Source organism: Pleurodeles waltl, chromosome 9 (assembly GCF_031143425.1).
Source record: "Pleurodeles waltl isolate 20211129_DDA chromosome 9, aPleWal1.hap1.20221129, whole genome shotgun sequence".
Taxonomy (NCBI): Eukaryota; Metazoa; Chordata; class Amphibia; order Caudata; family Salamandridae; genus Pleurodeles; species Pleurodeles waltl.
The window spans coordinates 33431786-33446135 of NC_090448.1; the positions used below are offsets into that span (position 1 = coordinate 33431786).

Below are 14350 nucleotides of genomic sequence, written 5' to 3' on the forward strand. Positions count from 1 at the left end.
GGCCACCACTGGCCCCAGAGACGCAGTAAACTGGATCTAACTGGGTTTGTGGGTCAGAGAGACGGTGCATTATTTAGGTTTTGGTGCAAGCTAGCTGTCCAGGCACGGTTTGCCTCTTTACAGTTCCAGATCGGTTGAGCTTTGAAAGTTGGGATTCCGTGTAAATTTTGAGGGCAAGATTGATGTGGATGAGTGGGGAAGAGCGTCAGCCCTGGTGTGACCGCATCCATTCCAAGCTCAGACAGTGCTGCGCTTGCAGAGTGCTGCAACGAGGTCAGTTCCAAGCTCTGCCAGTGTCGTTGGAACCATTTTTAGAGTGGGGTGCAGCCATCAATGATACATTACTAAGACACAGGGACTGTGAAAAATGCAAGCCTCACCCAAGGGCAGCAAATGAGCCACGTCCGTTAGTCAGGGAGTGGCAAGGGTGTGGTACGTAGCCAGGGATGCATTCTGGAGCAAACTGCTGCAAATATATTACTAAAGCATGGTGTGGTAGTGCACTGTCATTTACAGACAGCACATTTCCATTGAAATGGCTACTAAATTTGCACAGACATTCAGTTTTACTGCTAAAACTAGAGGACATTACTAAGAAACAGGGACTGTGAAAAATGCTAGCCTCACCCAAGGGCAGCAAATGAGCCACGTCCGTTAGTCAGGGAGTGGCAAGGGTGTGGTACGTAGCCAGGGATGCATTCTGGAGCACACTGCGGCACAGTGTGGTAGTGCACTGTCATTTACACACAGCACATTTCCATTGAAATGGCTACTAAATTTGCACAGACATTCAGTTTTACTGCTAAAACTACAGGACACACAACTGATTATGTGTGGGGATTCAGCGAATATTTTTCATTTGCACACCACTCAGTAAAGAGTCTTGATTTGTTGTGATCGTATTAAAATCTTTGTTTCCATCACACTTCAAAATTACAAAAAATACTGTGCTTCATTTGTGCTTTCCTAACTGCTGATAAAGCATTAAATATCTGTAGCGTTCATTTACTGGTATTTATTTATATTTTGCTGTGTGTTTAGGAAAATTACACATCCTATATCCTTTCCTTTCTCCTTCTCAGTAAACCAGCAAGATAGCCACATAGTTCACTTTATAAACAAGCATTTACAATGCAACGGGTCTCGCGTTTGCTCATGTTAGAGCTGATCGCGTTGTAAAGTCCTAACCCGACTTTTCACCTATCGGGCAAAAGTGCCTTTATGTACATAACCCGAAAAAGTGAAATTAACTATGTAAAGCGCTCGACTTCTGCCAAGCGAGATCGCGCTCGTAAATTAGAGAAAAAGAAGTCCACGAGCCCGATGGAAAACAGCGAGCCTCGCATGTTTTCTGTACTTGGTCGCTGCGCTCGATGAGGGCTAGCTACCGGAAAAGGCATGACGTATGCGTGCCTTCGACTAATGAAAGCAAGCAGATTTTATTAGGCAAGCCCACGAACCAATAAAAAACACGGACGTGAAGTTGACAGGGCTCCGAGCCCTTTTCTAAATATTAAAGAGTCTCGCTGCGATATGCATGCGCGAGCGCATGCAATGCAGGCTCAACCCTAAAAACCATCTCTTTGCAGTCAGAGAAAGAAAAGCAAACTGCATTCTCCATGCTAAAAGACTAAGCAGTAATTTGTCAGAACACACAGCGTGACATTTGACCTCAGTCTTTAAACCACAGCAATTGTGATGCGCTAAAATCAAAATGCAATTGCATCCTTATTGCTCATTTATCTTCTAAACTCTATCATGGTACTTCTGGGGGTGGTGCTGCACCACCACCATCGCCCCTAAGTGCCTATGCCAGCACACCCGAGCTGTACAAATCTTGTGCTCTACCATTAAGCACTCGCAGGCCCATAAAAATGAATGAGGCACTTTTCACGTACGCCTCTCGTTACACATAGCGACGCATGCAAGAGGTAGCATGTGCTTTTTAAAAGTACTTGCACTTCAAGCCCTGTCTCTAAACGGAGCAGGCGCACAATGTCAACAACCACTGGCAAAACCACCAGGTGTGAATTTGGCTTGCAGACCAATTGGCTGTGTCAATGCCCGTTTTGTCACAGCTTTTGTAAAAAATTATTACAGGGATGTAGGTCGCCAAGTCTTCAAAAATATAAAAATAAAATTAGCAAAAAATAATTTTTTCATCTCAAAAAGCTAACCTTGCCATAGTAATCCTCGGCACTCAAGAGAACCCCTTTGCGTGTAGATGTGCTCCTAGAAATATCCATTTATATACATATTTTTATTGAATCCTAGAAATATACATTTACATACATATTATATATATACACACACACACACACACACACACCACACACACACATTTCGGCAACTCCTTGCCTTTGTCAACCTCAACAAAGGCAAGAGGCAAGGAGTTGCCGGAACGCGTTCTGCTGTATGATTGGTCCGCGTATTGAGGATTGCACTTTGTTGCATGCTGCCTTTACGGAGTGCCTGTTCCTTCTTGGGATAGAGGAAGGGAGAAGAGATTATTGACGCAGTGTCTTGTCAGGCACCGTTGGCAATCAGGAAGTGGGAAGGCAGCGTCAGTGGAGATGTGGATGTGGATATGGATATATATATATATGTATGAAAAGCTAAATTGTTTCAGCTACTGCCAGCCTCAACAAGAGCTTTGGAACAGTTCTCAGAGGTAGCTCTACTGGATTGGATTGATTTGCTGCATCTATATAGCACTTACTACCCGTAAGGGTGGGCGCTAAGTGCTGGCTGCATGGGTAGCACACAGTCAGTGAAGTGACCGCGCCTTGAGACCCTCACGGGTGAGTAGTGCGCTTTACAAATTCCTGATTGATTGATTGATTGAAAGCAGCTGCGGCGGTCTGCTTTCACTTCACAAGCGGCTGCTACCTGCTTCGGCATGTCTTAACCAATGTTTTACGCCCAGGTATTTGGGGAGGGGGCACAGAATATTGATAAATACTCTAACGAGGTGCAGGGGATCTCATGAACCTGTCTCAGAGTCTTGTTTGCAAGATGCAAAGAGTCTCTGAGTGTACAAGATGCAGGTGTGAAACACACGACAATATATAACCTTGCGTTTGCACAGACAGCGGCACTGCGCAGTACAACCCTTGTACATGTAAGGGCACCTCGTACACATGGCTGGAGATGTTCTAACACACACCACAGCAGGATGAGTCTCACATAGCAGTCATAACTGATGTTGTGTGAGCAAGGTCATAATTATGTTTTTCCTTCCTGTTTTTTAAGTAACAATACTCAAAGAAGTCTGCCAGAACTTTTGGAATTTTTAGCAATTTAAATAAATCCGGCCAAACCGTTTTCAACTTTGTGTGCTTTAAAAAAGCCCCAGAAGATTATCTTGGGGCTTTATGAACACCCCTCGCGCCACTGTGACCTTCTGTGCTTTAAAACATGCAGGCCGTAACTTTGTAAAGTTTTTGTGGTGTAGGAAATACACCTAGAACGTCTGAGGCAGCACCCATGGTATACCTTAAAGGCGGTGAAAACAAATGGAATTGTAGTGGGCTTGCACAATTTTACTGCAGTTGACGGTCTTTCTTTGTTAAAAATAAAAATAAAAAAAATAAAAAATGTGATGAAAACTGCTGTGTGCGACTTCAACAGTGTATCTTCAAAAGCAACGCGCACATTGCGTACCACGTCGCTCAGGGAGGTTGCCCTTTAGTGCTAAGCTTCGGTTTAGTATTTACAAAGCAGGGGTTCGTACCCAGGTGAAAGGAGACCCATGTCCAGGGCCTCTTCTGCTATGCCCATCCCCTTCTTAAAAACATTCAGTGGGCATCGCAGCCAAGAAGCACCCTAGACTGTGGCAGAAGCACGAGAGGATGTGGTATGAACTGGTTTTCGGTGGTGTGGGGTGGTATGGGGTGTTGAGGAGAGGTGTGGGGCGATGAGGTGCACTGTGGTGTGGAGTGGTGTAGGGTGGTGGTGTGAGGCGGTATGGTGTGTAGCTGTGGCATGTGATGCAACCCAATTTATACATCAACTAGCTTTTGCACCTCACCTAGCTTTAATGGGCATGATGCAGGGAATATTTTAATGTAACTAAAGCATCGTGTGGTAGCGCATTGTCATTTAAAGGCAGTGTATTTATTTTCCACTGAAATTGGTACTAAATTTACACAGGCATACAGTTTTACTGATAAAACTATATTTACACAACTGATAATGTGTGAAAGTTGGGTTTCAGTGAATATTTATCATCTGTGCATCACCAAGTAAAATGCCTTGATTTGTTCTGATCCCATTCAAATATTTGCTTCCATCACACTTCAGAATTACAAAAAAATGCTTAATTTTTGTTTCCCTAACATCTGAATGTGTTCTGTTCATTTACAGTTATTTACATTTTATTGTGGGTTAAGGAAAAATGCCATCCTACAGCCTTTTCTTTCGTACTCCCTGTACCCCATCAAGACTGACACATAATTAACTTTACTTTTCTTTCTATGATTGCAAGGTGAAGAAGTTTGTAAACCCCAATCCCCATGTTAAAAAAAAGTAAGCAGCAATTTGTCAGAAGACAGAGCCTGACATTTCACCTCGGTCTTTGAAGCATAGCAAATGTGACAAGATCAATACAGAATTTAAAAGCATCTTTATTCATTGCTTGGACTTTCACGACCCCCCAAAAATCAGCTCACGGCCCACCAAAAATCTGCTCACAACAACCAGTTGGTTATGACATACAGTTTGGGAAACACCAGACTAGAACATTTGAGTAGAGCACCTGAACACGTTGCTCACAAGAGATGTTCTAGGGGACATTTGGGACCACATGTACGAAACTCTGAAACAGCAAGTTCCTAATTGCGATTTCCTGCAGATCGCAATTAGGAAATCACTATTTTAAATGTATGAGACTCTTTTGAGTTCAATTGCGATTCCCAGTGGGTTGCAAATATCCGTACCTCATGAATAATAATGAGGTAAGTCTCGGTTTGCGACCCATTGGGCATTGCTAAAATCAGAGGGATGGTGGCCTGCTGGAGTCAGAAGAGCACCATGTAAAAGACTGATTTTAAATCAATCTTTTTTTTTTTTAAATGCAGCCCATTATCCCTAAGAAAAGGAAGTAAAGGGTTAACATTAAAGGGTGGCATAGATTTTTCACTGATGGCCCCAAGGAGGGCAGAGTACACAGGCAGAAGATCCTGAGTGCTGGATGACATTTTACCTGGCAAAAAGAGTCATGATTTTGACAAAACTGTTACCAGAGTCCGCAGAAGAGTAAAGAGCTTCAGAGCATCACAAACGCATGAACTGTGGAATATACAACTCTATGTGAGGGCTTAGCACACTGACAAGTCTTCTTTTACACACAGGTGAAAACCACCAAGCAGTTTAGGTTAAGGTGAAAGGCATAGGAGCGTGGGTAAAGCTGCAGGAAGGTGGTGGATCATAAATGACTTGGTTTGGAGAAAATCTATCCTATAGATATGTCTGTATGACTTGTGTTATATCCATTCCCCACCACGCCTTCTGACCTAAGAATTGGGCAATCCTGGTCTTTTGATTGGTTACCTAAGGGTTTTTACAGAGATGCATTCAATGTATAGTTTTACTGAGTAAATAGAATTAATGTGACCTCAACTGCAACCGAAGTATTTAAACGCTAGACTCTTTACTGTGCACAGATAGCGAATGCAAATAGTGACGATGAAGCTTAAATATTGGTCGCTATTTCCCAAACCAGATTCTTCAACCTTTCTGCGCTGCATTTTTTAAAATTTGCTAATTATAAATATTACATTTATGATATCTGACTTTTCCAGCAATAAAGATCAAGATCTTGAAGAAGAATCTGACGTTGCCCACGCTGTTTGACTTCGACATGGACTCCAGGCTGGAGGTCCTGAAGCACGGACCCCTGATCAAGACTGAGATCCTTCCCAAGCTCCAGCAGTGGCTGGACCTGGATGCAACCTGCGTCCACAACATCATGCGGGGCACGCACGCCGGCGTATACATCATCAGCGGGCAGGTGCAAGACAACAGGATCGTTGTCAACAAGGCCTTCTCGTGGCAGAAGAAAAACAAGAACCTGCAGTCGGCAGTGAGAAAATGGAAGACGCACAGGTGCAGATCTTAGCGTTCTGCAGTCGAGGCATGTGCAACAGGACGCGCAGCAGGATGGAGGACAGCGAGACTCACACAGTTGACATCCTGGTGGAGACTTCCTGGCTCGCCCAACGCAACAGCGAGTCTATTGTTGGCAACACAGGATCCATATTGTGAACCTCTCCAACTTGACAATATCGTATTTTAGAAACAGAAGCGAAATATTCAGACAGAAAAAGATTTATAATGCACTTAAGAAAATTAGGACCTTTTATTGTACGTTTCTCAACTAAGTGCCCAGCATGCAAAAAAAACAAAAAGACACCAGCCTGCTGTGCCACAAACACTGTTACGTTATCTGTGAATTTACACAGATTCGCAATCATTGGGAAATTACGTGCATCCAGTTATTGGGAAGGATTATGTTAAAGATTTATCCCAAAAAAGGAATGTTTCTTACAACTCCAAAAGCATAATTCTCCTTGTTTAAAAGAACATATTGCCACCTTCTCAAAGATGCTTTTTTGCTATAGAATAATACCTATATGCATAGTAGTTGTAGGGCACGTTTATGGCCATTTACTCGAAATCAGCATTGTATATCAGAATGCTTCTTAGAGAAGGAGCCAGTGAATAGAGGGTTAAGCAAAAATTAGGTTATTGTAAATAAATAGGAACTTGTTACCTCTATGAATTAAACAACTTAAACAAATGTGCCAGTGAAGATGAAGCATTTGGCTAGTTGAGGCAATGTGCTCGGTTTCACTATCAGCCACACACACCGAGGCAGCCAGGAAGCCCTTTCAAGGCTTTCAAACCAAGAAATGCTTTTCCCATTAAGTGCTCTCGAGTCTGACAGGCACTTGGTGCCAGGGGCTGCTGCCAGGTTTGGCAAATGTCCTGTTTACACGAAGACCTGCAGACCATTAAACACTCACAATCTGACGGTATAAAAGCACTGGCCAGCAGACAGCATGGAGTCGTGAACAAGGGCTCACCCTGCACCCTCCCATCATGTCCAGTCGAAGCAGGGCGCCCGCTAGTCCAATGCCCTGATCCCCAATGTCTGCACTGATAAAGCCGATTGTAAGTCTGTTATCCTTCGCTAAGGGGGGGGTGAAAGCGGGAGGCCTTCGGGGCTGTAATCAGTGATCCTCTGTATTAAACTCCAACTTGCAGAAGAAAAATGAGGCTCTCTGGGGTGGAATCACCCCTTATGCAATGGACACCATGGCGTCCTGTGGGGTTTTTAAATCGGATTATATTTCAGAGCTGTTACAGGTTCCTAACTACTGTTTTATGGTCATTCTTTGACCCTGCAGACAATGCCCTCCTTTCTACCGGCGTCTCTTTGGATATTTGCACCACGTTCAAACTATTATTTTTATGGCCATATGAGCACCACCGCCATCACAGCAACAGCAGGCTTTACTTACATTCGTAATAATTTGGGGGACCCATCATGAAAGAATTTCCAAAAAAGTCTATCTGTTTTATTTAAGGATAGGGATCTGAGAGTCTGTCAAATGATTAACTTAAGAGAGTAAAGACTGACTTTGCTGACTTTATACTATGAAATTAAAAAAATACGGGTCCAAGAGGGAGTCATGATGGGGTAAAGTTTCTTACCTGCAGTTGTAGTTCTCAGTCACCAGAACCTTCACCACTGATTACCACTACAATAGTTCCGGGGGGCTGCCATCTTAGGACAAGCATCCTAAAACTGTTGTCTATGTTGTACCATATACACATTCTACATTTCATAAATGAAAACACATTTTCCAAGGATGCGTTATAGAGCACACCTGGCTGCAGCCCACCCTATATAGAAATTAACTGTTGTGTTTGCTCATGTGGCATGTTTCTCTTTTTCATGACATGAAAAAAAGATATTATTTGTAACATTTCTAAGAAGTTTGATATTTCGATGCAAAGAACTGCATGTACCTCAAAGAGTGAAGAGAAGTACATACACATAGGAGACGTATATATTCATATATGCATATGTAGATAGATAGGTAGATAGTTAGATAGATAGATAAATAACCTATCCTCCTTAACAGGAGTCCAGAATGAGTTAGTTAGGCAGCTTTTTAAAAGCAGCTATAGCCACGCTATGCTTTTTGTGACTTCATTGGCCTGTTTGAATCTGTGCCATATCCGATTTCAGTTTCAGGAGGCTGACCCACTTTTAGGTCTTAGGCACATCAACCTTTGTGCTTTACTTCCTATAAGCTTCTGGCTCTAATTTTACATATCTGACTTAATTTTGTAGTCTCAAGTGTATCCTTGGGCCACATGATGATCAGATGCTGGAAAATATCTATTTTATTTAGTCTTACGAGGACAATACTGACAAGGTGAATGTGCGGGGCCGCAGCGGCATGGGTGGGGTGTTGCAATCCACCCGCTCTCTCTCCAGGCTGGTGCCATCTGACCCAGGCAGCATCTCTCCTTTGACTCATCCCAAACCTAATTTTACTACTATGATCTCCTAATTAACACTTTCTAAGTTCTTCCCTCTTCTACGCCCCCATTATCCTATTCAATCTAACTAACAGACTCACATATCCTCCGCTCGATTTAACTCATATTTTCCTATACTAGTACCATTCTCCTATTTCCCTATACTAATCCACCACTAATCCTTTTGGGTATCGTGCTACTCACCGAAAAACACTTTGATGCCTACCTGGGTAGTAAGCGCTATATGAATACAGTTACAATACAATACATAAGCCAAGGCGTGTGCTCCGTGGTGTGTGAAAAGCTGCCAAGTAAGGTTGCTAATGAAGTTAAACTAGTGGTTACACGCGGTCTCAACCATGGTTAATTGTATCACAATAATGGCCCAGAACAGTGATACCGAGGGACACAAAGAATATATCAGGACACAACGGTTTCATGTGCGCAGAGCACATCTGAGGTTCATAAGGGAGGGAAGACAGGGTCTCTGTGGAAAGGGCTGAAGTGTTCTGAACATGTGCTCTCTGTAACATATCTATGAAACTTGAGTGCAAAGAGCCCTTGCTTTGTGTGACTCCTTCAGCCAGACCTCACATTTTAGCCAAGGCCTCTTGATTCTGGGACTTGCATTACCATTATAATTACTGCACTCCTAGCCCCACCATGTTTGCAGGTGGGCCAACTATTGTGTACCGCCACCTGCTCCAGACAGATGCAGACATCCAAAGGCCTCAGCATGTTCGGAGGTGGACAGGGTGTTCTGCATAGCTACATCCCCAGCAGACAGATGTTCGAAGGCGGACCAAGTGCTCTGTACCTCCACCCGCTGCAGACATTCACAGGCCTCAGCATGTTCGGAGGTGGCCAAGTGTTCTGTAGCTCCGCCCGCTGCAGATAGATGCAACCATCCACAGGCCTCAGCATGTTAGGAGGCGGAGCAAGCGTCGGCATAGCTCCGCCCCCTGCAGACAGATGCAGTTATTCACAAGCTTCAGCATTGACAGAAGCGAGCCAAGAGTTGTGCATAGCTCCGCCCCCTGCAGACAGATGCAGCCATCCATCCACCTCAACATGTTTGGAGGTGGACCAAGTGTTCTGCATAGCTCCTCCCCCTGCAGACAAATGCAGCATCCAAAGGCCTCAGCATGTTCGGAGGTGGACATGGTGTTCTGCATACCTACACCCCCCGCAGACAGATGTTCGAAGGTGGACGAAGTGCTCTGTACCTCCACCCGCTGCAGACATTCACAGGCCTCAGCATGTTCGGAGGTGGCCAAGTGTTCTTCATAGCTCCGCCCCCTACAGACAGATGCTGCCATCTACAGGCCTCATCACGGTCGAAGGCGGACCATGTGTTCTGCATAGCTCCGCCCCCTGCAGACAGATGCAGCATCCAGAGGCCTCAGCATGTTCGGAGGCGGACCAAGTGTTCTGCAAAGCTCCACCTGCTGCAGACAGATCAGATCAATCCATCCACAGATCTCGGGAAAAGAAATGCCAATGTTTAAATATCTCAAAGCATTAGGATTAAGAGGCAACACTTGGGAGATGATCAGGTATGCTGCGCGGTTAGGAAACAGATGCTAAAGACAGGTCTTACTGCAGCCAGGGTTCATTTGGAATATTTGAGACTCTGGAAAATATGGAAAATGTACCTATGTTTGATTGTGATAATTTGCTAAAAATATTAACTATAGAAAGGAGGCAATGAAAATCGTATTTTGGGTACCCCATTCGATCATTTTCATCTCATGGTCTGGATAAATCTCTCATTCTGCCTCGTTCCAAACCACTTTAAAAAAAAGGGTATTATCGTTTATAACCATTGGAACACATTACAACATACGGTTATATGTCTCTGTTCCATGAGTGGAGAGAATAATGTTTACATTACACCAACGGGAGGCACACGCGCAGCACATAATAAAAGTGAACCACAGCAAGTTATCTTAGCGGTGTCATCTCGTGTATGGGCAACATGTCCAGCTACTAGGGATCCATGAAGTCTTTCTGTGATGATCTGGCTGCATCTTTTGGCAACAAGATCTGTAACATCTCTTCTGAATTCTCGAACACCCAGGGACTTGTGCAGCTGAAGCCTATCTCTAATCTCTCTGGGAGGCTAATCGGACTATTCTCTCCTCCCTCTCTTCGTTACACATATCCCCAAGTTAAGGAGTTTATTCCGAATCTTCCTGAAGCAACAGACACCGTCATTTTGTCTTCCTTCTCCTTGTTCTCCATTTCTCAAGTAAAGGCATTTCTCCTGAATATTAAGGCCCTCATTATGAAAATGGCGGTCCAGACCACCATGCCAGCGGCGGAAATTACCGCCACCGGCATGGCGGTCTGGACCTCCATATTCTGAACAAGGGAGGACTGCCACAGGCGGCCCTCCGCAGCCGACAGGCAGCCTGACGATGGCGGAATACTTTATCTGACAGGGCAGCACTGCAAGCAGCGCTGCCCAGAGGATAAAGAACCCTTGTTCCTCGGGAAAGGCTGGTAGAAGGGGTGCTCCGGGCACCCCCTGGGGTGCCCCGTCGCGCAGGTCACTGCCCAATTTATGGGCAGTAATCTGCCCAACGGTTGCTGCTGCACCCGCCACACAGAGGCATTGACGATGGCTCAATGTGGAGCCGTCGGCAATGTCCAGGCCCTGCATTCTGCTGGGCCGGCCGGCGGAAACACTGTTTCTGCCAGCCGGCCCAGCAGAATGTATATTATTCAGCCGGCAGGGTCTCGAGGGGGCTGGCGGTCTATGATAAGACCGCCAGCATGAACACGGCAGGGTTTCCCACTGTGTTCATAATGACCTCCTAAGTCTGGATTCCCTTTGGATCCTTGTCCACCAAAAATGATACTTCTGGTCTAGGAGGAGGTGGCCTCTCAGCTTTGGCCGTTACTCAATGCTGCAATTACATCTGGTTGCTTTCTGAAAGCCTGGAAGAAGCAATGGTAATTTCTTTGATTAAAAAGTCTAATGTAGGTGGCAAAGATTTTAAAAACTACCATCCATATTACTTTTGCATCTTCCTCCTAAAGTTTTAGAAAAACGCATGAATCAGAAGCTGATAGCAGTGATTGATCCCCATGATCTATTGGGCCCTTCTCAAACTGGCTATAGAAGTGGACATGGTACCGAATCCGCGTTTGTGGCAGCGGCGGATAATATCAGACCAACGGTAGATGCAGGGAGGCTGAGGTTCTTATTAGGTTAGATCTGACTTCTCCCCTTGATACAGTGTCCCCTCTACTTCTGATATGTCCTCTCACTCAGTTTGGGATCAAGGGTAAAGCCCTTAGTCTTCTTAGTTCCCTTATATCTTAAAGGACTCAGGCCCTGATTACGAGTCCGGCGGTCCTAGGACCGCCAGACTCGCGGTTGCAGTCAGACCGCCGCCAAGCGGCAGTCCGACAGCCACATTATGACCGAGGCGAAAGTGGCACAGTCATACCCCCAGCGCCGCCACTTTTTCACCGACCAAAGGCCTGGCGGTGCCGGCAGTGCTGGTGGTCTTAATCTGCCAGGTTAGCGCTAAAAGCAGCGTTGCCCTGGGGATTACGACTCCTGTGTCTGCCAGCTTTTGCATGGTGGTTCCACCCCCATGCAAAGGCTGGCAGAGACGGGGTGCCGGGGGCCCCATGGGGGCCCCTTCACTTGGCATGGGCAGTGCAGAGACCCCCATGGACAGCCCCATCACGCTTTTCCGCAATGGGTGCTGTTGCACCCGATGCACTGCAACATTGCTGCCGGCTCGATTACGAGCCGCGTCAATGTTGTGGGTAGTTCCCCGCTGGGCCAGTGGGTGGAAACACAGTTTCCGCCCGCTGGCCCAGTGGGAAGCTCAAAATAGGGCCAGCAAGCGGAAGACTGTTGTGGTGGTCTTCCAACCTAACGAGTTTGGCCGCCTGCCAAACTCGCAATGAGGCCCTCAGTCTGTGGGATGCAGACAGTTTACCTGCAACCCTTATTTTTTGCCCTGTGGTGTAGGTGTGCCATAGGTCTCGTCTCTTAGCCCTACCTTATTCAACTTGTATGTTTCATCTGTAGCCAAGTTCATTCAGTCCTTCGGCTTTAGCAAATTAACCTATGCAGATGATACCCAGATCACTGAAAAGGTGACAGATGATATTCTCTCAGTGGGACAGATGTTCAAGAACTGTGTGATAGCTTTCAGTAACTCGATGAAGGAGAATGTTCTAAAACTCAATGCTGACAAAATGGGGCTACTTCTCTTTGGATGCCACCACAATATTTGGTCTAACTTTTGGTGGCCTCTGCTTTAGGTTCTCCTCTTGTTGCAACCAAGTCTGGGGATGATGTTTGATGAAAATTGATACGCAGGTTATTCGCACGGTCTCTTCCTGTATCAACATCACTTGTTCCCTAAAGAAAATGTTTTCCTTCATCCCGGAGGCAGCACGGAAAACTATCACTGTTGCACTAATCTCTTCTAGGTTGGACTAAATTGCAAACAGTACAAAATACTACTGCTTGTCTTATTCTTAACATCCCCTCATATCACTCAGTATATGAGGTCCAAAAAAAAAAAAAAAAAAGATTGCATTGGTACCCAATAAGGCAGGGAATTTCTTTCAAGGCTTTTTGCATTGCACACCATGCTTTGCACAGTCAAGAACTTCAATTCCTTAGGTCTAGGTTTCAGAGGTACTGCCTACTAGGCCATTCCGTTCAGAACAAAGCAGGCGGTTGATAGTACCCAGATTTCAGAGGGCAGGATGGGGTGGCAGGTCCTTTGCTTATGCCACTGCCAAACTTTGGAACTCACTTCCACAGAGTATTTCAGAACTAAATAACTATCTTTCTTTTAGGAAAAGTCTGAAATCGTGTCTTTTTCCCGATAAGACTTCCTCTAGGTTTTCTTGATATCTATGTTCTTTGGACTCCTCAGCGGGGTGGGTTATGGGTCTTTCAGCGCCTTGACCCCTCAGGGTATTTATGAGCTAAAAATTGTGTTTAATTTCATATAATGATCAGGTCCACTTGAGGGCAACAACTTGGCACGTGTCATCTGAGGCTTCTTGGTTGATATATGTCCTGTATGGCTATCAAATGTCTCTCAGTCTGGAGGTCAAACGTTGTGGCTCAATGAAAATGTCTGATTTTACATTAAATGTTGCTACATTCCTGAGCCAAATTGTTATTGTTGGTACTGGATCTTTCAGCGAATGCAATACGATTTCCCTCTTAATCAACAGTAGCATCAGCTAGGTCAGTCATGCACCCCCTTGGATATTTTTTCAACCAACTTCAATAGGGTGGCATCTGGGGATCTCGCAAGAGGCACCCCGCAAACAACCATGCTCCCCCCAACCACTGTGATTATATATAATGCCTCTTTCCAAAATGTTATTTTGTGGGCAACCTCAGGCCTGGAGCCTGAAATCAGCCGGTGCAGTGTGGCACCAAGTGAGTTTGTGTGGTCGGTTAGGTTCCAGCAGGGCAGATGTGCATATAATTCACATCCTATGGAACAGCTCAGCACAGAAGTAGAGCACAGCCAATGACTCTCCACCACAATGTCCAACCACTTGCTCGCCTCGAAGGATCCGCTGTTCATCAACCCAACATGTAGACAATCGACACGAATAGAGAGGTAATCATTAAAGTGATTTAAACCACACATCGGACTTCTATGTCTGTAATCCATCAAAGAAAGTCACTGAACTTTGTAGTATAAACATGTATTCTCTTTATTCACTTTGTTCGCAATAAAACCAGCCAATAAAAACGTATTTAAAAACATACGAGGGCTCAACCTCAACAATACCA

At 45.0% G+C, this 14350-nt stretch overlaps 2 protein-coding genes across 3 annotated transcripts in view; one reads left to right on the forward strand and one right to left on the reverse strand.

Annotated features, from left to right (window-relative positions):
* The window catches only part of LOC138258894 (secreted frizzled-related protein 5-like), a 29058-nt gene extending 18195 nt beyond the window's left edge, over positions 1-10863 (forward strand). For both annotated transcript variants that reach the window (XM_069206206.1, XM_069206207.1), the window contains exon 4: positions 5802-10863. In XM_069206206.1, coding sequence (XP_069062307.1) covers positions 5802-6118 — 317 coding nt within the window. In that variant the 3' untranslated portion in view covers positions 6119-10863. The remainder of the gene's footprint in view (positions 1-5801) is intronic.
* The window catches only part of P4HTM (prolyl 4-hydroxylase, transmembrane), a 179974-nt gene that overhangs the window by 150058 nt on the left and 15566 nt on the right, over positions 1-14350 (reverse strand). The window lies entirely within an intron of this gene.